This window comes from Pholis gunnellus, assembly GCF_910591455.1.
Source record: "Pholis gunnellus genome assembly, chromosome: 7".
Classification (NCBI taxonomy): domain Eukaryota; kingdom Metazoa; phylum Chordata; class Actinopteri; order Perciformes; family Pholidae; genus Pholis; species Pholis gunnellus.
Window position 1 is genome coordinate 25,943,404 of NC_136533.1, and position 23,835 is coordinate 25,967,238.

Genomic DNA, 23,835 nt, shown 5'->3' on the forward strand with positions numbered 1-23,835 from the left:
GTCTCTATGGAGCAGAAAGTTGGTTTTCCTCTCAATTAAGTGATTTTTCTGCCAAATGTGTAAATCTGTGGGATTCCACAGTCACTTGTGTACGACTAGGACACGATTAGCTACTTTAAAAACAAAAAAATATATATGAAGAGTGAAAATTGTGGAGTCAAAGGCAAAAGACAAATATTTTTTTCACAAGATTCTCAAGCTGCTCTTCACTCTAACGGTGACATCACGCACTCTAAGCTGTGCAATACACACCCATTATAAAGGCAGAAAAGGACTGAAAAAATCATAAAAGTTAAAATGGGACAGTTCAAAAAGTATAAAATATATCAAAAAGATTATAACATACAATAGCAGCTCAGGGTTTTCTCTTTTAAAGTTGAAATGGTGTCTATAGCTAAAAGTATGAGGAAGTAGAAGGATTTGAAAATATTCTCCATAGAAATCCCATTCAAAAGAAAATTGCAAAAAGCTTAATAATTCAAAAAGTTTAAAGATTAGAAATATGAAGAGTCATAGCAGACATGAGCTGAAAGACCTGAACATTTTGATATTCAAACGGTTTCTGTAGCTTAAAAAATGTGGAAGGAGATAAGTGCCAAAATACGTACGGAAGAAATATAAAAAGGGCGGAATAAAGATTTGAGATTTGCTTAACAGCATTCCAACAATTACTAGTTATGTAGTCATGGTAACCTACTGTCAACAATGTTTATTCCCGTTTCTCAAAACTAACATGCTGGTTTCTGTGTTTACCAGCTGATTTGCTTCACCAGAGACCATCTTGGAACGGAAAAAGGTTTATTTAGTTGACTATTGGAGGCTCTGTTCCTTTCTGAAAGGAAACAGTGATTTCAGCTTCATGACTGTTATTTGTGATAGACGACCAGTTCAAAGTGATGCATTCTTACGGTACGCCAATCTCAAAAAGGTTGTTCTGAATTAGCTGCTTTCCCAACATGGTGATGCTCAGCTGGATGCAGAGCTCCATCAAACAGCCTCCATGAGCACACTGAAAAAAAGAGACCAAAACATCAGTCCACCACAGCAACAAGTGGAGAATGACAACATACTGTATGTACTGTACTGTATATGTAAGGGTTCAAAGGATTGTTGATCAAAGGAAATAGTTTATCAGTGACAGCACTTGGCTACGACTTCTGTTCTGAAAAATATTCTCAACCCAACACTTAGCTATTCCAAGATTGATCTAAATCAGCAGCTCACAGCTGGAGGAAATAATAAATAGTATAAGTTTATTTGTAAAGTATAAACTTTCTAAAGCCATGCACGTCAATATATTTTTCAAACCATTGTTTTTGTCACGAGTACTTTCACACAGAACGAGAATATTACACCGCAAAAAAATTTGCGCAACAAGGTTGATTTTTCAAAGCTTTCATACCGCTAATAAAGGCATCAACCAATCCCGTTCTGCGGAAATACATATTCGATATGTATACTATACTGTACAACAACATGAAAGCTCCATAGTCTGAACCAAGACAGCAAACTGTATTACTCCTTTCAACATTGACAAAGGTAGCACAGACCAGATCCAATCCTTCTGTTCGTACCTTTCACAATAAAAGCCCTTCACTTGTAAACTGCTCAACTGTTTACCAGAGGGAACTCAAATTCACTCAGAGCTGAAAGGAAACTCAATAAATCATCTTACAGTTGCTTAGACTATACAACAGTTTAGCTCAGACAGACTGACAGATGCCGTTCTGATTCAATAGTATGCTGCCAGTTGGTTGAACAAATCTATTGCAACCTTTTATTGAAAAAGTGTTAGTGTCACAAATTTACATCACTGCTGGTGTGAATAGTTTTGATGTGAAATGTTCCCAAGTACGTGTCGTTTATCCATACACCTACTATTTTGCCTTGATCCAAATGACTTGATTGATGGTTGTTATTTTACTGTCTGGCTGGTGGCAGCTTCAGCCCCGGTAAGTTGTTAGTATGTCAATATATAAAAGTTAACAAGGCTGGAGGCGGTGAGAGCTTTAGTCAGTGTCTGCAAGGTTGTACAGCATGAAAGTGTAAAATCCAAATACACACCACACACAGCAGGTGTTTTATGAAATATTTTCAAGAATGTTCACCAAGGTAGAACAATGTAAATGTCAACAAAGTGGAGTACAAGGGTGTTAATTGTTGTTCTAAGCAGGTAAAAAAGCACTTCTGTGTGTGGTCACAACAGGTTTTGTTTGCAGATAATTTGGAAAAGGGTGAATTTACCTCTTCCATTCTGTAGGATTCAAACACATACAGGTAGCTGCCTGGTCTGCCTACCAGTCTAGAGGAAAAATAGGTTTAAAACTGTTTTTATTTATCATCATGACATTTGTTGAAATTATATAAGAGTGATTAAACATATTACACTGACAAAAATACAATGAGGGGAACAACCTTCCCCTGAAGAAAGCAATGTAGATGATGGGGGTGAAAGCGTTGACAAACTTGAGAATAAAGGTCTTGAAGATCAGTCGTTCCTCAAAACTCTTGTCTGTTTTAGGAACCTCTAAAAACAAAGAGAACATTTTGCAATTTGCAGTGAAAAACTTTTTGGCCACATGTATTAAGGTTAATATGTTGCAAAATGCAAGAGCTTGTGGATTGATGTGAGAACTTGTAGAATACAATGTGGGAGCATGTAGAACAAAAATCTGTGTTTAAATTTTCCAGAAATATTTACATACGTGAGCTGAATGTGAATTCACAAACAAAACAAAAAAAAGAACATGGGAGCATAGGAAAAATTTATATTTTGAAAATTTCAATCAGAGAAAATATTCACACACGCATGTTCTGGATCTGAAGTCACGGATTAAATATTTACAAATATGTAAATTCATATTTACATAGATACAATGACAGCTGCAAACTTGTAATCTAACATTTTCTCATATTCAATTTTTTAAGTTGTCCATTTCTCCAGTAAAACTTGTACGATTCAACTATCCAGTGTGACTGTGTTGATTTGTATATTTCTTTATGAAACAGACAGCTTCCCTATTCATACTATACATACCATACACAGAGAAACTTCAGGCGACCAATCGTTTAGTAACTATGTTTCTCTGTTATATCTCGTTGGCTTGTTCGTCATAAGCTTCAAAGAGACTACGTTTTGTATTGAGAGAAAATTATTTTCTCCTCAGGTAACCAGACGAAAGCAGACGAATTACCGCCAGGCAAAGTATCATGGGAGTAAGAAAAAAATAAATGAAAATGAGAATTACCGCAGTTTTCCTTTATTTTCTCTCATATGTAGTCATGTATGAGAAGAACCAAAATGAACACTGTAAGCAGACTACTTGATTAACAAAAGCAAATTATTAAAAAACGTAATTTGTAAAGGAATGATTCTGTCCCAAGCTTTTTGATCCATGAGCGGTTGATCACTATAAGCGGTTTCCACTGTATGTATATAAAAATCAATTGAAATGGGAATTTTGAGTGTGGAAAAAATTCTGGAAACAGGGCTTCTGCCCACTTCCAGGCTCTTTAGAGAAGTGGTGCACTTCCTCTAACGAGCACCTGCTAGTTTACTGATCTCAAACTAGCATTATTGCTACTGAGCAGGTGGTTTCTGCTTTAACTCCCAAAAGGAATTGATTACAGATCTAATGAGTTTCAGTTATTTCCAATGTTGAAGCTTATTGCAAACAGATTAAATAAAGATTTGTTAAGGGGATTCCCTACTGGATTACGATTGGATAAAATGCTATTAAACCCCACTGTGTGTAACAAAAGACCTGCTATATGACATACACTACCGTTCAAAAGTTTGGGGTCACCCAGACAATTTCGTGTCAATTTTCAGTTTCTTCGCAATTTCTCTCATGGAATAGCTTCATTTCCAAGAACAAGAATAGACTGGCGAGTTTCACATGAAAGTTCTCTTTTTCTGGCCATGTTGAGAGTATAATCCAACCCACAAATGTGATGCTCCAGATACTCAACTAGCTCAAAGGAAGGCCAGTTTTATAGCTTCTCTCAGCAGCAGAACTGTTTTCAGCTGTGCTAACATATTTGCACAAGGGTTTTCTAATCATCAGTTAGTCTTCTAAGGCGATTAGAACACTGGAGTGATAGTTGCTGGAAATGGGCCTCTATACACCTATGTAGATATTTCATTAAAAACCAGACGTTTCCACCTAGAATAGTCATTAACCACATTAACAATGTATAGAGTGTATTTCTGATTAATTTAATGTTATCTTCAATGAAAGAAACAGTGCTTTTCTTTGAGAAATAAGGACATTTCTAAGTGACCCCAAACTTTTGAACGGTAGTGTAGCTTTGAAAGGCCCTAAAATGTGTATTATGTCATGTAATTCATGTAATTCACTGTTCATATAAATTACTATGAATTATTACTTACATCTTATATATTTAAGATGGCATTTGAGCAATATTGTTGCATGGTATTGTCACCATATACATGAATTATAAAAACACCTGAATACATTTTCCTGTGCTACAGAGTCAGTCAGAATGCTTATGAACGTGAAATTCCCTTTCAAAACAAAGCCTTGCATCTCCAGAACCAAAACTCTACTTGCCTACGTTGAACAGTGAACATTAAGCGAACGCCTTGACTCTCTCTGACACACTTTCCGGATGCTGTTTTCTTATCGCTGCACAGTCTACAAGTTATTTCTTTACTCACAAAATCACAGACGCAATATCAAATTATTACAATCATCATGTATTAAGCAAAAACAGTCTCAAGAAGAAGGTGACTGCACAATAACAAATAAAAAGGGTACAAGAGTGACCCACTAATTTCTTTTTTTTGTTAAAAAAGTTCCATTGTCCACTATTACAACGTATCCTCATACAACAGTTCGTATGATGTCTTAAGAAAGAAAAAGTTACTCCTCATTTTTTGTGCGTTTTTCTGCAAAATACAAAACACCTGATTGTTGCATCCTTACAGTCTCTTCAAAATAAACCTGTCTATACAGGAAACAACTTAGTTATGTTTATGAAAGGATTCTGGTTTAAAACAACTAGATGTGCCTTTAGTTAAGTATGTACATTTTGTGATAAATAAATGAACGTTGACTTCTCGATTAATATGGGGAATGAACAGCGGTCTTCTGGTTAACAGCCCACCTCCCCTCTGTTCCACCGTGTGTTGGTTTTTGCTGTCTTTATACTTCCTGGTTTAGTAACAGTATAGCGATGAACGCTGGATGAAAACAGCCTGACTATTTTCATAGACATGTGACCTAGTTGCTTACCTAACACAGTGAGCCATCGTGCCACAGCTCCGTACACCTCATCCAGTATGAGGATGACCACCAGGTTGATGATGGCCGCGGTGGTTTTAACCGTCAGTTGTGCGTGGCTCCTTGTGACCGGATTGGAGCTCATATAAAGGGCGGCTTTGGTGGAGATCCGGTAGAGGATCACGCCAAACACGATGGCAAATGTAACACCGAACTGACAATGAAAAGGTTTTCAGGATCAACAAACAGAATACGATTGTGAGGGCGAAGAGAAACAAACAATCCACCTTGTTTTAATGCAGAGAATTGGCTTCTTCTTACCATTAACAGCATCATGACAATGTTAGTCATGTAGGCTGGAAAGCGGTCTTGACATGTGAGCTTTTCAATCTAAAAATAGAGAAATAAAAATCAGAAACAAGGCATATAAACACACTCCGATGGAAATTAGGTGAAAAACAACTGAAAGGCTGTAATAAGTGCTCAAAAAATAGGAGCGAACTTGTGACAAACACAGCTTGAAAGATACAAATATGTAGAGACTACTATGTAATTACCTTGTGCTGTGATTTCTGATCTTTGCTCAGAGACTTCTGCATGACTCTGAATTCATACTCGGCCCTGGGGTGGTCCTGTGATGGTGGCACAAAACAGAAATGACAGACAAAGACAGTGAAACATAAGTGGTGGATAGTTATGTCTGTGGAAGAAGAGACTAGTCTGTTGTTGGGGTCTGACAAAGACTTGGCACCGTGTGCTTTAAACAAAATACAAGACTTGGGCCTGTTTGTTCAGCAAAAGGCCTGATCTGGGTGAAAGATAACAGCAAGCTCCAAGGAATGTTTCACATGGCCTTAGATGCATAAGCAATAAAACATCAACACTGCGATCCCATTGGACAAACAGCCACAGACACCCAAAGACCCCTGTGGTGCAGCCCTGCTTTGTAGAATAGTACAAATAGTACATCTCACCGTAAGATGTTTAGCTTGGGGTCTGGGCTTAGTTAGGTCATTGTTTGTTTATTATCTTGTTTGATTTGCTTAAGTTACTGTATTGTTATAACGTGGTGTTGTGTATGCTCAATAGTTGCCGAGATTAACGACCGAGATCGTTAAATGTTGTGTAGAAATTACTGTGTATTTCATACTACTGCAATCGTATTTTGAAATAGATTACTTTACTGTGATGAGATAACAATCTCCATATTTCACCGCGGTGGTGAGGATCCATTTTGTTTTGGAGGATTTCTTTTGTTTGCTTTCTCTCTTCATCTACTAACCCACGCACACACGTGTGCCACGTTTTAGATTACATCTGCCATTGTCTGAGCAGTTTGCCTCTCTCTCTCGATAGCAAGCTCATAAATGTATAGTGTTTGTTGTTAGTTTAGATATTAGTTGACTCGATCATTATTAATGGAACTTAATAAACTCTGTTATACTTTAGAGAGCAGCTGTCTGTGATTACTTTGTGCATGTATATTGTGATAATAGCTGGATATGTGGTCTGTACTCGTACCCAAAACCTTCACTGTTCACTCTGAATGTGAAATAGTACTTTGACTATTGACATTGTGAGTGAACACTAATTATGAGACTTAGTTTATAGTTTGGTTATTGGTCCCTGTCCTCAGGGTGGTGCCCCATTATTATTAATCATTGTTAATAATCTTACTGACATTAATGATTATATTGATGTCAATAATTTAGTTCCCAACACAGTCCAAGAGCTGTTTTAAAAATTCATTTAAATAAAGTACACGGATCACATAATACACACATGATGTGCAAGACCACCTTATTATACTTGGAAGAATTGTTTTATTTCCAATGCAATCGAATACCTGTTGGACAAATAAATGGAATATAAACAACAGACTCTTGCACACTGTCTCACAGTTTCAACTAAGTTTGGGCTGCTGGTTTTTCTTTCGCCTGTAGGAATTCACACAATGGCTTTTTAAATCTGTCATCCGCCCGATAGTAGCTTAGTGGATATCAGACAGCAGCTTTCGGATATCTCCAGCAGCGTTTGGGGGTGAATCCAATTCACTCCATTGGCTGAGAGGTGCTGTGGCGGCTGCAAGCTAGCCAAACCATCAACCAGGTATAGAGAAGGTTCTGTTTCACTATTCTTTAAATTATGATGCGAGACATAAAGATACTTGTTTTGGCTGACTTTATATTTCAGTGTTTTGCAGCAGACCATCCTTCTGGCAAAAGACTGAGCAGCTGCATCACACCTCCCTAAATAGATTAGCCTGCACGATTGAACTGTACCATTCTACAACAGCAAGAGGGGTGTTGTCAGGAGCCTTTACATCTGCACCACAGCAGAGGAATGTCTTCACACCCCTGCAATTAACTATGGACTGGCCAGCATAGTATATATCATGCAGTTAGGAGATGGAGAATGTAGTGTCCCTTGTTCAGAAGAGCACTCACTATGTTGTCTAAACTAAGTTCTGTTTAATTATGTTGTACTTAGTTTTTAGTGCAATTATGTTACATTTATACATTTATTCTGATTTGTCACTTTTGCTTGGTTTTGTTACCCATCCTAATTATTGTACATACTTTGGGTGAATAAAATCCCTATTTTTTCCACTTTACCTGCTCTCCCAGCTTTATGTGTACCCTGGTCCCTTACAGGTGCCTTTGGACAAAGAGCACATCTTCCTTGAAAAATTCACATTTGGTGGGCCTGAGTTTGACCTGCTTCAATCCCTCCACATGGTCCTTGACAAACTTATAAACATCATGTCTTACCCCAACCTGGACCTGTCATTTATTTTCAGCACATCTACCAACCATACTGTAAGTCATGAAGAGCCTGAAACAAACACCAACCGATTGAATCTCCCTGTAAGGAGACTCTTGTCTGAGAGGGGAAGGCTTCAGCTTGAAGGTGGACTGTTGTACAGAAAGACAAGGCAGCTACGACAACTGATATTACTTGCAAAATACAGAACCAGTACCCTGAAATACTCATGGACCATTTTATTCGGTTCCAAGTCCAAGCCTATACCACCTAGCAAGGGTGTAGGTTTTTGGTTTAACATTTTAGGGGACACTTAAATTGCTGCTTCCTGGTAAATTTGTAGGCACCAATTTATCAATTTATTATCAATAATCAATGTAATCAATTTATGGTGTAAATGTCTTAATTTATGTAATGGAAGACAAAATTCAGACGCCATGTGACGATTTAGAATATAATGGAATATAATGCAGTAAGGCATAATTATCAGGCATAATTATTCTCCTGTAGATCAACTGTTCTCATTTAAAGTTATCTCTGCTGAGTCAGCACACTTGTAGGCATGACTTAGTCTTCCCTCTTCTTTTTTGTCTTTTGTTTGGGAAAGTAACCTCTTTAAATGTGCATGTGGCCCCTATTCACAACATCGTCTTTTTTAGTGAACTTTTGAGATTGTTACAAAAAAAGAAATTCGATTAAGGTGCGATTCCATCAACTGGTTTGGAGGGAACAAACTCGGCTACAGGGGAGTTCGGTCAGAAGTTGGCTCAATAGGCTTAGCATGGCTGTAATCCGGTAGGTCTCGAATCTGAAACAAAACAAGTCACCTTGGCCATCTAACCACCTCTAACCCATCTATGAGAGAAAAAGGAAGAGAGGTCTCAAGGAGTGTGTTTGGACATCGATCAGTTATTGGCCGCTGTATACTATGAAAGACAAGCATTTGCGTGTTATGGCACTATCCAAGAAGGCGGTGACAGCAGATATAACTGATCAACACCTCCCTGGAGACATGCCACGCACCAGCCTGCTTCAAGACCTCCACCATCATCCCTGTCCCCAAAAAACCAAGGATCACAGGACTCAATGACTACAGGCCCGTCGCCCTGACCTCTGTGGTCATGAAGTCTTTTGAACGCCTTGTCCTGTCCCACCTAAAAACTCTCACTGACCCACTCCTGGACCCCCTGCAGTTCGCCTACAGAGCCAACAGGTCTGTAGACAACGCAGTCAACATGGCCCTTCACTTCATCCTCCAGCATCTGGACTCCCCAGGAACCTATGCCAGGATCCTGTTTGTTGACTTCAGCTCTGCCTTTAACACCATCATCCCGTCTCTGCTGCATGACAAGCTCTCTCAGCTGCACGTGCCCAACTCCACCTGCAAGTGGATCACAGACTTCCTGTCTGACAGGAAGCAGCACGTGAAGCTGGGAAAGCACGTCTCAGCCTCCCGGACCATCAGCACTGGTTCCCCCCAAGAATGCGTTCTTTCCCCTCTGCTCTTCTCCCTGTACACCAACAGCTGCACCTCCAGTCACCAGTCCGTCAAGCTCCTGAAGTTTGCGGATGACACCACCCTCATTGGACTCATCTCTGGTGGGGATGAGTCTGCCTACAGGTGGGAGACTGACCATCTGGTGACATGGTGCAGTCTGAACACCTTGGAGCACAACGCTCTAAAGACAGTGGAGATGGTTGTGGATTTCAGGAAGAACGTAGCCCCACTTGCCCCCATCCCCCTGTGTGACTCCCCCGTTGACGCGGTGGAGTCCTTCCGCTTCCTGGGCTCCATCATATCCCAGGACCTCAAGTGGGAGCTGAACATCAGCTCTATCACTAAAGAGGCTCAGCAGAGGATGTACTTCCTGAGGCAGCTGAAGAAATTCAACCTGCCAAAGACAATGATGGTGCACTTCTACACAGCCATCATTGAGTCCATCCTCTGCTCCTCCATCACGGTCTGGTACATTAGATTACATTACATTACAAGTCATTTAGCAGACACTTTTATCCAAAGCGACTTACAGTAAGTGTATTCAACATCGGTATTCAAGAGAACTACTAGTCACCAGAAGTCATAAGTGCATATCCTTTGCTAAACAAGTATCTAAGAGCATAAACCAGAGCAAATATACAGTGCAGAAACAAACATACAATAAGTGCAACGAGCAAACCCGCAATACAATAAGTGCAATGAACTAATACGATTACAATAAGTGCAATAAGCTAATACGAATAAAATAAGTGCTAAGTGGAAGGGTCAGGGTAGTACTTCTTGAAGAGGTGAGTTTTCAGCCTGCGCCGAAAGATGGGCAGCGACTCCGCTGTCCTGACGTCAGTGGGAAGTTCATTCCACCACTGTGGGGCCAGGACAGAAAACAGCCGTGACCGGGTAGATCGGCCGCAGGGACCTCTGAGCGACGGGGGAACCAGTCGCCCTGATGCAGCAGAGCGAAGTGGTCGGGCGGGGGTGTAGGGCTTGACCATGGCCTGGAGATAGGAAGGAGCTGTTCCTTTCACTACCCTGTAGGCTAGCACCAGAGTCTTAAACTGGATGCGAGCTCTTACAGGTAGCCAGTGTAGAGAACGGAGAAGGGAAGTTGTGTGGGAGAACTTGGGGACCTCGAACACCAGGCGAGCTGCAGCTTTCTGGACAAGCTCCAGTGGTCTGATGGCCGACGCCGGGGCTCCGGCAAGTAGTGAGTTGCAGTAGTCCAGGCGGGAGATGAAAAGAGCCTGGATGAGCACCTGCGCCGTCTCCTCAGTGAGGAAGGGGCGAATCCTCCTGATGTTGTAGAGCAGGAATCTACAGGAGCGTGTAACCGATGCGATATTTGCTGAGAACGACAGTTGGTCATCCAGGGTCACACCCAGGTTCCTCGCAGTCCGAGTTGGCGTCACCACGGTATCGTCTATGGTGATGGACAGGTCTCGGTGCGGGCAACCCTTTCCCGGGAGGAACAGTAGCTCGGTTTTGTCGAGGTTGAGCTTGAGGTGGTGTGTCGTCATCCACTTCGAGATGTCAGCCAAGCACGCAGCTATGCGTACCTCCACTTGAGTGTCACCAGGAGGAAATGACAAGACCAGCTGGGTGTCATCGGCATAACAATGGTAAGAAAAGTCATGTGAGCGAATAACAGAACCCAGAGATGTTGTGTAGAGCGAGAAGAGAAGGGGGCCCAGGACTGAACCTTGTGGAACCCCCGTAGTCAGCAAGCGTGGTTCCGACACATGGTACGCTGCAGCCACAGCCGCATCATTCGCTCTGCTCAGAGGGTGATTGGCTGCAATCTGCCGTCCCTCCAGGACTTGTTCGCTTCAAGGACCCTGAAGCGAGCAAGAAAGATTGCAGCCGACCCCTCTCACCCTGAACCCTGTGCCCCTTCCATCGGGCAGGAGGCTGAGGTCCATCAGGATCAAGACCTCACGCCACACGAACAGTTTCTTCCCGTCAGCAGTCAGGCTCATTAACAGAGCCCGGGTCCCCCACCACTTGTCCTTGTTGCAGTTTGTCTAGATTTGACGTTAGGCGTTATTTTAGAATGCTACATGTTAAGTGTAAATAATTTAGACTTTTTTTTGTCACTGAAGCAATTCTGATAATGTTTGGCCTCATTCTAATACCTATACTAATGGAGAAAACCTCAGTTATGCTGTGCACCATGTAAATAGAACAAAGACTATGTCTTGTGTTATGATCTGAGTTTTATAAGCTGCAGCAAAAAGACAAAGAGTAAAGAGAGGACTTCAGCAAGTAAAATGGATTTATCCAAACCTTGAGAGCTTCCTGTGAAAAATAAACCCAGAGAGACAGCGAAAGACAGAGACATGAGAGAGACAGAGAGAGACAGAGAGGGAGAGAGAGAGAGGGGGGTGGACAGGGAGATGGGGGGTGTTAGTAAAAACTAAAGCATCAGATTATTACATTCATTTCACTTCATGTGTCCATATGATTTGAAAATACTTCTTTGGTAGCTTAAAACATTTCCTGGACTACATCATTTCTGGTTGGTTCCCATTTGTTTTAAACAGAGAATGTGTTGATTCAGCAGCATCTAGTGGTGAGGTTGCAGATTGCACCCATCTGACACTTCTCCTGTGTGCCAAAGTGTAGGAAATCCACAGTGGTCGAAATGAAAACGTGAATGGCGAATAGTTATGTTATTTGGTCACCACTCACCTCCTCATCTTCAAACCCAGTCAGGTCCCACTCATAGTTCAGTCTCATCTGCCTCCTCTTCCAGTGTTCCATGAACATGGCAGCTTTGAACCAGACAGAATATAATTAGACCAATACACAGAGGCACTTTTTATTATGCTTCAACTTTGAATGCAGGCTAAGGGAGGACGGTGGTGGTAATAGGTACATGGTTAGTCAATATCTCAAACAATCTGATGACGATAAGACTCTGGAGGCAACGGACAATATTTTGGGGTTCCAGTGTAGACACACTAAAAAAAAAAAATGATACCAAAAACGTTGACTTTAAGTATTTCACATGTACATTTTCCATCTAATTTTATTACATAAGTTCAATGTAAAGGGTCCCATTAAACACTATGCTTTTCTATCACGTTGAGTCAGTCTGAATAAATTGACTAATCCTTGTGATTTGATTAAATAAAATTAACGCAAACTTTTACATAAACATTATGTATTAATTGAAGTATTACATATGGCGTTACATACTTTATATGTAATACTTGAATTAATACATAATGTTTATGTAAAAGTTTGCATTAATTTGATATAAAGCAAACTTTTACATAAACCTTATGTATTAATTCAAGTATTTGTAATAAATCACTAAATGCAAACGAACAGTTCTGAAGGCTTTATTGCCAGATACATTAAAATGCACTATGACATGTGTAGACCAACAACTCAAAATGCAACACCGTAAACTTTTGGAAACATGTATAACACAAACTAGTGAGTCACAAGTGGCTTCATTAGTCTTTAACAGGTGAACAAAATGTCAAAGTCCAACACGCCAAAATGTGGCTCCTTGTGAGCTCACTGAAGCATCTTAATTTTAAGTGCTTGGACCTTTGGGGACAGTTTCTTGCCATCCAAGTTCATCAACACTTTCTGGAAGAACTCAAATGTAAATTTGAGTTCCTTGGGATAGCTCAGGTTGAATGTGTAAATCAGGCCAAAAAGCATGGCACATCCAAAGGCAATGCTTCTCAGATTGCTTAGCAGCTCCACACCCTCGATCACCACTCCAACATCCTCTGGCTCGTCCTCTTTTATCAGCACCTTCTTTGCAAATCACGTAAAGACCCATGGTGGTCTAGGCAATCTCTCTCTCAGCTTCCTCACTGTTGACGTTCTGATGGTGAAAAACAAATTGACCATTTTGAGATAAAGAAAACATTGCAAGTTTAATGCTAATTTAATTTGAACAGAAGGGAAACACTATTCGACAGCAGAACACACCGGCAACATGAAGGAGATGAAATTTTATTAGAGGTGGGGAAGAGGCACACGTTACCTTTGTTTACATGTGTTTTTTGAAAACAAGACATTTTTCCATCAGCCTATGGCAAGCCATTTTAATATTTATTAGCTAGACTGGATATGCATTGCAGATATCCGCAATAAGAGTCTTCCTAGTCAAAAAGAACATTTCCGATATCCACAACGCCATTCTTCCTAGGACTTTAGCCATTGATCTAGATTGGGCTTTCAAGTTCAGATATATAACATTTAGATATACTAGAAAACTCAAATATCTAACATCCAGTTGTTACTAGTCATTTTAAATTAAGATATCCATAATGTAATTTTGAATTATTAAAATACATTATGACTATTAAAAATGTCATTACAGATATTCGGCGTGTTGGACCCTGGACAATAACTGTTTGTGCCCCTTCCATCTGGCATGAGGCTGAGGTCCATCAGGACCAAGACCTCACGACACATGAACAGCTTCTTCCCATCCGCAGTTGGGCTCATTAACAGCGCCCGGGTCCCCCACTGACTGACTCTGTCATCCTCAGGACAATTCCCTACCGGTCACTCCCCCGCACATCCCTTCTAATTCACTCTACCCTTTTACACTACACTTACATCTCACTTGTTTATAGTCCTGCTATCTGTTCGTTTGTGCACTTTATTATTTTATATATTTTTCTAGAAATTGTAATATGTTTCTACTTTGCACTGTGTTGATTGTTGTTAATTGTTAAATGTTTTGCACCTCCCGTCATGTCAAATTCCTTGTATGTTCAACATACCATGGCAATAAACGGTTCTGATTCTGATTCACAATTGACATTATGACTAGTCAACATCTACAATAAAGTAAGCCATTGTATTCCAAAAGGGTTCACTTCAGTTAGGACTAGTAACAACTGGATTGAAGATATTTGAAATGTGAGTTTTTCCTAGTAAGACTATCAAAAAATGCAATAGTGGATATCTGAAAATAAAACACATGAATGGCAAAAGTGAGGTAATTTTTCGGAAGAACGTAATTGTGGATATCTGAAATGTTCTTTTTGACTAGAAAATAATTAAATTCTGCAATATATATATTCAGTCTAGCTAGTCTGAGCTGATTCTGATTCTATTAAATGTTAAAATAATTTGCTTGAGTGAGAGAGAAGTCAGCAGTAACGTTATAGCGTTTAACATAGTGCAGTGTGTAGTTTATTAATGCTACTCAAGACCAAGTTAAGTTATCAGATTTGAGAAACAAAAGACATATTGCCTACTTGCTTGAAGTGTATTACCTATTACCTGCTAGGAGCCAGTCATAAAAGCCCTTTAGACATTACACTTATCCCTGGGCAAAATTAGATTTTCTTCACACTAATAACTTAGAATGTAGAATATCTCCAGTTTTAGGTAAGGTCTTCTTAAACCCCACTCCATAGTAATTGTACACATCTGTACAGATTAATTGGGAAACTGCATAAAAACGATGTGGGAACCCTGTTAAAACCAGTGTTACAAGGATTTTATTTTGTCAAAAGATTTTACAACGCAACCATTCAATGCACTTGCCTTAGCTGTCGGCGCTATGAGGAGTCGGATCTTCCTTCCAGCAGCTCCTCCTCTACTGCTGACGATCATCATTATGTTGGTTGTGTATTTGAAGCTGTGCCAGGATCGTGGCTTGAAGCGGCAAAGTGGTTATACGCATGAATTCTGCATTTATCTGAAAGAAATAGTGAAAGAAAATTGTTTATTGTTTCAGCTTGCAATGTTTAAGCAATTCATACCTACTTCCCAGTGATTTTCCACACACCTTATATTCCCATACACTCATTCACATATTCAACCTAAAACAGAAACAAATAACAAGGTCAAGATAGAGCCAACATTTCTGCAGAAAACTATGGCTTAGTTAATATAGAACTTATTAATGCCATCATATGTTATGTTACTCACCTAAATTGAGAGGTTGCCTATACAAGATGTGAGCTACTTTGTTGATTTTGCCCCCTAGTGTTGTACCTGAAAGTAATGGAAAATATTACAAGGTTAGTTTTCAACCAGGATGACAAATAACCAGCTGCAGAGGGGTGTCTGTCTGACAGGGTTCATACACATTTTGGCCAATGGATTTCCATGACTTTTCCATGATTTTAACCCAAATTTCCATGACCAAACATTTTGTGAAATCTCGGTGTATACATGAAAAGGTGAGAAAATGTAGTATTTAAACTAAAATGAGAATTCCAAAGCATACAGTATACCTTAAATGAGAGACAATAGTATGATTAAAAGAATAAACATTTATAAATATACTCTGGTTGACAGGCATTCATAACAACGACACATCAATAAGAGCTTTAGGTAGTAGCATCCAGCTAGTGTACACATTGCTTTCCCTTTTGTAGTGCAAATTTGAACAAAACGTTGAGTTGGCAACTAACTCTTTGACCATAAATCAACAAAAACTATTTCACATTTAAACAGGTTTATAAAACAACATTCGCATAACAAGTGCTTTCTTTTTGTGTTTGACTGACAGACTCACACACACAGACACAGTTCTGACCCTTGAGAGGCTAGTGAGAGAGAATAGCTGGTGGCAACCTCACCAAGTTGTAATGAGAGAAAAAAACAAGTGTTTTCTTGTGTCTTGCTGTCCACGGAACTTTAACTGAAACTTTTTTTAACTGAAAACTACACTTCCCTGGCATCGTGCATTATCGCTTCCCTGAGTTACTGTTGCTATGGCCACCGAACGTTTCAGTTAGTATGAGAGCGGATGCCTGCTTATATTTTGAGCGTATTTCTTTTAAAAGCATATTCATTATTTAAAACTCAGCGTAAATGAACGACATGAAAATATGAATATAACAAATTGCCATTATTTTTTTCAAGCACTTTTCCAGGCATGGAAATAACCATTTTAAAATTCCATGACTTTTCCAGGTTTTTCATGACCATACGAACCCTGGTCTGATCTTGCATTGTACATATTTTATTGTATATTATTCCTTATTTCTTTGTTGTTTATTGTCAATACACCAAATCACATTCCCTGCATATGAAACCCTAACATGAATTGGCAATGAATCGGATTTATTAGGGCCCGAGCACCGACAACGTCGGGTCCGCGAGGTTCAGGTTCAGGTCGTGAGCAACTGAATGAGTTCTACAAAAAATCCTCTTGGGACCCTAAGCTCTGCCTACCAAAATTTCCCACCATTTTGAATTTTGTAAAAAAAAAAAGAAAAATCACTTCTCCTAGACCCTGGGTCTGATTGGTACCAAACTTGCTGTGAATCATTATTGGATATCTATCATCAAAAGTTATGAAAAGTTTCTTGATATCTTATTGCATTAAGAATATATGGACCAATGAATTTCATGAGAAGTTGGCCTTCTACAGCAATATATATAACTTCAAAACCATGTGGCTTATCATCACGAAATCTGTAGCATATGTTCACATTGTGTCCTGTAACATACCCTCAAATTTTTATTCCATACAACCACTAGGGGCCGATGCAGTAATACTCTCATTTCTTTGCATTTTGAGGCATTTTTCATTGTTTTCAGGCATTGTACTTTAACGAACTCCTCCCACAGAATTTATACAATCAACTTCAAATTTGGTCAAGATGATCTAAAGACATTAATGATGAAAAGTTACTGAAATGGTGTACTGACATTGAACGACCTTTGTTTTATGTGGCGCCCATGTCAGGCACATTTCGTGACGTTCGCCATGAAAGAGGAAGTTGTTGTAACTATAAGGTACTTTATTCAATCTGCCCCAAATGTGTTATGCATGATGCTGGTCCAGGCCTGAGCACATTTTTATGCCAAAATTTTCACAACGTCATAGCGCCACCTACTGGCACAAGGAAATGACAAGTTTTATACTTTGATGTACTTCGACTAGGAAGTTTCCCAGATCACTCTCAAATATGGTAAGGTAATTTGTAAGACAATGATGATGCGTCATCATGAATATTGTGAGTTGTCGTTAAACGCTGTTGCCGTGGCAACGCGTCATTCGCCATGAAAAATGAAGCTTATTTTTCTGTGGCTTAGGATGCTCAACAAGCCTTGGAACTTTGCACAGGTGTCATAGGTGATGGAAATAAATATTTCATATGGCTTTTTGGCTTGACACTTTCAAATTGCCTCGGTAGCGCCCCCTACAAATATTCAAAAACCCAGCCCTAGCGCTACGTTTGACCTACATGTATGCAGTTTGGTAGGCACGTGTATCACATGAAGACTTAAAAAAAAGTGTCTTGGGACCATGCTCTAAAATTAACGGAAAGTTGGCCATTTTGATTTTTGTGTGAATTTTCCCATGCTTTCTAGTCGCTATACTGTAACAAACTCCTCCTAGGGACTTTGTCAGATCCACTTCAAATTTGGTCAGTATAATATAAAGACCGTTGCAATTAAAAGTTACTAAAAGTTTTACGTTTGCTGGAATGGCGTAGCCGTGGCATGGCGGCCATTTTAAGTGCTTCACCGTTAAACAACAAGCTGATGTAACTCCACTGGACCTGCTCAAATCTGTCCCAAACTTGCCATACTTGATAATAGTCATGGCCTTAGGATGTCTATGAGCCAATTTCCACTTAAAGTCATCGTGCCACCTACTGGCAACAGGAAGACAGCATTATGTGACACACTGAATTGGATTTACACGATGTGGTCTATACTTGATATAGAGCAACATAATGCATGTTTGCGCATGTTCTCTATCGCCACATAGTGGATATAGGAACTGGTGAAATATTTGCACTACATAATTTCCATTGTCACACAGTCCAAGCATTAGAAATACGTCTAACTTGTGGGCTCGCTGTCTGATGGTCGCAGATATTTATGGCCGCTTCTGCCGCCGTCCCACCAGTACCCCCGACCTGCGGGAGGATGCGAGGGCCCGTACATCGCTGCTTGCAGCTTTAATTCTATTTATATTTTCAGGCCACCGCAGTATAACGAGCCAGTTATACTGTAATGTCAACCAACAACTGTGTAAACCTCTCTGCAGTTTAGCTCGTGCCGAGCTCGAGCAGCAGGTGCCAGCCGGTTAAGATGTAGGTAGCCTGTGTTAGCAAATGACGCAGCCTAATCGGCATTAGCATAACCGGTATTAGCATAACCGGCGGTCGCCTAACCCGTCGTAGCGGAAGGGCGTTCCGCCTCAGGGCATCGAGAAACAAAGCCTAGTATCAGACGCGGGTTGCGAGAAGCCCCGCAGTGCATTACAACCAGTGTTGTTACCTTTAATGCGGTGTTTCTAGCTAGTGCTGAGCCAGATAGCAAGTGCTATCGAACCATGATGGGACTAGCCACATGGTGGAAGTTAGCTATTGACGAACACGGCCTGAGTGGCAGCAGCTTGGCATGCAGAGTGTTCTCTACCGATTTCACAATCAGCGCCACTATGCTAACCGGCGCCAAAGCCGCTAGCTCGTGCTAAATCACATAGCAGGCCATTCTGCATTCTCGGACACGTGCTAACTTAAATTCATCAACAAATTCTTCTAAAATAACATATTACTTAAGGTGGCAAATGATTGGACTTACCTTATAACTTGGTCCTGCTCAGTCGGTCAGAATCTGATCAAAATGCCACAAAGTCCACACTCAGAGTTCATGTGTCACGTAGGTGAAGTGATGTTTCCTTACGCAGAGCGTCACTTTATGATTCAGTCAAGTAAAGTTTACTTCATTTGTCTACATTCAGGTTATACTAAAGCATATTTACGTAATGTTTAAGTGTTTGAATGAATAAACTTTTGATTTCATACATTTCAGTTACATTTTACTTAAAAATATTATTTAATGTTTATGAGGGCCAAAAATCTTTTTTTTTAGTGCAGCGGACATCAGGGCCAAGACTTCCTCTTCGGTCTACTGCTCATTGTTTACAATATTAGTTTCATGGGTTTCATTTACACACATTGTGAGTGAACACTAATTATGAGACTTAGTTTATAGTTTGGTTATTGGTCCCTGTTCGCAGGGTGGTGCCCCGTTATTATTAATAATCGTTAATAATCTTACTGACATTAATAATTCTATTGATATCAATAATTAAGTTTTCTTATATGCTGATAACTCAAACACTCCTTTTCGTTCCCAACATTTGCCTCAAATGTACCAATTTAAAATATTGGACAGATGTAGTAACAGTAAATAAGGGCAACGTGGTTTAATGATACGTCGATTCAATTGCACCACAAATGACAGGACATACAGTGGACAGTGATTGTATGTACTGTATGTATTTTCGAGTGAGCTGATGTTCCCTCACCCCACAGAGCCATGAATATGGAGAAGAAAACGGTGGCGGGGTTGTCAAACAGGTGACTGGCCCGGGCGGTTGCACAGGCCGTGCTAAGCTTCCAGTAGCTGCACACTCGGTCACACAGAGGACACATGGTGATGTTGTTCCTCGGGTGGCAGATCTCCATGCTGGAAAACAAGACACACACATCAAACCACGTGTACATATTTCATAAATACAGATGTGTACACTAAAATTATCTTTTTAATATTCATCATTTAATCATTACTCTGCTGCAACAACAAACGGCGCAGATATTAAGAAAGATGAAGAATTTTTGTAGTTTGTTTCCTGTTTTATTTTTAATTTCCCTGCCTCTTGTGTCTCTTGTTCACTTCACTTCCGGCCTTTGTATGTTTTGCCGCCTTTGTGATTATCTGCGATCAAACGTGATTGAATCCTCCTGTGTCTAATCACCTGTACCTCCCCAGTGTATTTAAACCCTGTGTGTCCCCTGTCTCAGGCCCAATCCCAATGTCCCCCCTCACGGACTCACGAATTTTGAGGCGCGCTCCTGCGAAGTCCGTGAGGGTTTAGTTCTGTCCCACTGTCAAATCATCGAGTGTTTGAGGGCTCTCTTGCAGACATTTTGAGCCCTTTATGAACCCTTTCCGTAAGTCAGCATAGGATGCTAACTTTGCCTAAGGGAATTACCCACAAATCATTGCAATGTGACGTTAAACACGGGGTAACCAGTGGACGCATGGAGACGTAAAAAAAGGTAAACAAAGAGGACGGCTCACGTGTGCAGCCTGTCTTATTAAATTTACTCAGCAACATTAAGGGTTAAAGATGGAACAAAAAATAAACTTGAAATCAGAGAATATTTATTCATTTATTCGTCAAATATTTGATTTTGTCATTGAAGATGTTTTGACAAAAACGAGTAAATAGATTATATGAATTACCTCTCTTGTGAGGAAAGAGCCTGCAAGACTTTCAAATCAGGGAGTACAAAGTATAAAATAAATACCCACAATTGTACAGCATATTTTTTGTCATTTTCATGGTAACGTGATATGTTGCAGCAAAGTGTTGTCCCATTCCTATTTCCACCATTTCAAGCCCTTCACAGTCTCTCACACTCAACCACTTACAAGGTGACGTCAGTAAGTCCTTGAGGGTTCAGGGTTTGAGGCTTTAGGGGGGACATTGGGATTGGGCCTCAGTGTTGGTTCCCTGCTATAATGTATGTCTCCCTTGTGCTTTTCTTCTAAATTACCGTATTCTGTTTTTGACATTTTTTTGCTTATTAAAAATCCCACTGAATCATTCATCTGTTCTCCTGTGTCTCCACGTTCGGGTCCATCTCCTGTTGACCCTTTTGCCCCCTGGTGTGACAACCAGGGTATTTAGATAACTCAACAGTAGGATTTTCAATACTGTCATAATACAGATGCTCTGCTTTGCATGATACTGTATTGATGTGATGTAATGTAGCGCACAACAGGCGCCGCCAGAGTTCAGTTAGATACTGATGGAACAGGCAGCTGAGCTGAAAAAGATGCCGACTGCGAGTGGTGGGGATAAAGTTAAAGGACTCGTGAAAAGCAAAATGCCTCTGCCTTCGTTTAGGGGTATTGTTCTTCTTCCAACTACAGAAGCAGCTCATAGCCACATGATTCTATTCAACTGCCAGTCTGCTGCCACCCACACCAGCATGTCATCTCCATTCAGCCCACTTATGTCGGTAAATGCTGTATGGGCAACGTTACCGAGTGTGTGGTCGAGACAGACAGACAGACAGACAGACAGACATCGTCCCCATTCACTTAAACTGCACATGGAGGCACTGGTGAGTCTGCAGGCCTCGGGCCTCTCTTCTTACCTAGAGACACAGAGGTGAACTCTGATTGGATAAAAGCTCTACTTAAAACAAGCTGCACTGGAAGCAGAGCAACTGAGGAAGACAGTAGCTGTGCAATGAGAAAATAAGATAATGGGAACAATATTTTTATAAATTATGATACATGTAGTGTATTTAAGAACAATTATTAAATTATAAAATAGCTATAATTTTGTGATTCTGTTTAGGCCAGCAGAGAAGGCTTTGCAGGCCCTGACGGCCCACCACTGCGTTCCATACATTCTACTGAAATGTAAAGGTTTGCACCGACACAGTCATCGATGCACTGTAACTTTAACAGATGTAAATTATTTAATGCTATCGCTTATCCTGTATGGTCAGGTTTTATACTATAACTTTCACAACAAATAGGCTACATTAAATTTCATATTATGCCCAGAGCATAGTGTAAGCTAATGCAATTGGAAATGAATGGTTCTCTATACGTTACCTGGCCAGCAAAGTATGTTTACCCCCTCTGCAAGTCATTATTTTAGTTGGTTGGCTTGTTTTTATTGGTGTCCGAAAATTCACAGAAGTCAAAACAGCTGCGAAAAAAGCTGTTTCAGCTGTGAACCAGTTTTGCTCTCCGTACAGGCATGATGGTACCAAACCAGACAACCTCAGTTTAACAACAAGACACTGTGGTGCTGCACACAGTCAATGCGACAGACATAAGACTGAAATCCATCTTCTCATCCCACTCAGACTGAGAGCTTTGAGTACTTCCCACAATGTCAAACTGTTCCTTTAAACTTTTTTATTAGGGGTTTATTTACAATGTGTCTAACCATTCTAGTGAAGTCTCTGTATGTCATATTAGATTTCTGCACATCCTCTGATCTCTGAAAGTAAAATATTGTCACAACTAATGAGATTGATGCCCAAAAGCAAAACATTCCAAAATAGCTTTCGGGAGACGAATAGCAGCAGAGAATGAGTGGTTATAGAATTGAGTGTGTGTGTGTGTGTGTGTGTGTGTGTGTGTGTTTACCTTGGTATGTTGTCATCGACTGTTGCACATCCATACAGAAACACAATGACCCCCACTAGAGAGGCAGGAATCAGCATCTGGGTATACAAACCCAACCAGGCAAAGTACAGACCGATCTTTTCACCAAAATACTTCCTAAACAACACAAAAGATCCAAATAATTTAGATTATTCAGACAAAGCTACAATAATGGTATCAGGACATGGAAACCTGAACTGTACTGATGAGCTTGAAGAGTAAGCAGCGATTCAGACCGTAAACAACCCAGCGTTAAAACAGTCCAGCTTGGTGGTGAAACAATGAAATCTGATCACAAATTATGCTTTCAAAGGCTTATCAGATGCCAAAACAACTTGAAGGGTATCTGATTTAATGCCCTTTAAGACCTTTTTAGACCTCAACAAAGAAAATGTATTAACTTTTCTGCAGAAGAAAATAAAATGCACATTACGATATTGATACAGAATGATATCCAATATTGACATGCAAATTATCTCTGCAAACAAACAAAATAAATAAACAAAATATTTCAATACAATGAATTGTATTCCACCATAACACATAACACATTAAATGAAACAAAAGACCAACTTGCTTGAACAACAGAAATTTGTAAAAATGTAATCAAGTAATATGGAAAACAACATTGTTGCCCAGCCTTAACACACAAATACTGACAGCGCTGTCAAAGACCAAATGAGCTTGAGGCTGAGTGAAGGCCAAGGTTGACAAAAACAGTCATCAGTCAGCACAAAAATCAAAACTAAACTTAAATCAACGGATGGGACTGTACTTTTAAATCCTGTTTCAGAGTTAGATATGATATGACCTAAACATCACTAAAACAATGCAGTGGTTTTAAACATTCAGGATTAGGAAATCTTCAGGGCTGTTGTCTGTTCTAGTGTAGTGAGCGATAAATAAATTGTTTACTTAGCAAGTAGCCAGGTGACCATGTACACGCTGCTGCCAACTGGCTCATCGCACTAACTAAATTTCAACCTTTATGTCACCTTTCTTAAACTGAGTATACACTACTAATTATTATTTTTTAATGAAATTTAAAACACATTTAAGACACAAATGGACTTTGATGGGAGGGGGGGGATCAAAGGATTGAAAAAAAGATGTGCTTTTGCAAAATCTTAAATTTGATTATGTAATGTCTGCATTTATCTTTAGCCTTTACAT

The 23,835-nt window shown here is 39.9% G+C and overlaps 1 protein-coding gene across 4 annotated transcripts in view; it reads right to left on the reverse strand.

Moving 5' to 3' along the window:
- The window catches only part of LOC306698143 (anoctamin-1-like), an 85,121-nt gene that overhangs the window by 22,571 nt on the left and 38,715 nt on the right, over window positions 1-23,835 (reverse strand). For all 4 annotated transcript variants that reach the window (XM_079162326.1, XM_079162327.1, XM_079162325.1 and 1 more), the window contains 9 exons: window positions 22,645-22,779; window positions 19,772-19,932; window positions 12,193-12,275; window positions 5,804-5,878; window positions 5,568-5,636; window positions 5,259-5,460; window positions 2,416-2,527; window positions 2,245-2,302; window positions 909-1,009 (listed from right to left, as the gene is read on the reverse strand). In XM_079162326.1, coding sequence (XP_079018452.1) covers window positions 909-1,009; window positions 2,245-2,302; window positions 2,416-2,527; window positions 5,259-5,460; window positions 5,568-5,636; window positions 5,804-5,878; window positions 12,193-12,275; window positions 19,772-19,932; window positions 22,645-22,779 — 996 coding nt within the window. The remainder of the gene's footprint in view (window positions 1-908; window positions 1,010-2,244; window positions 2,303-2,415; window positions 2,528-5,258; window positions 5,461-5,567; window positions 5,637-5,803; window positions 5,879-12,192; window positions 12,276-19,771; window positions 19,933-22,644; window positions 22,780-23,835) is intronic.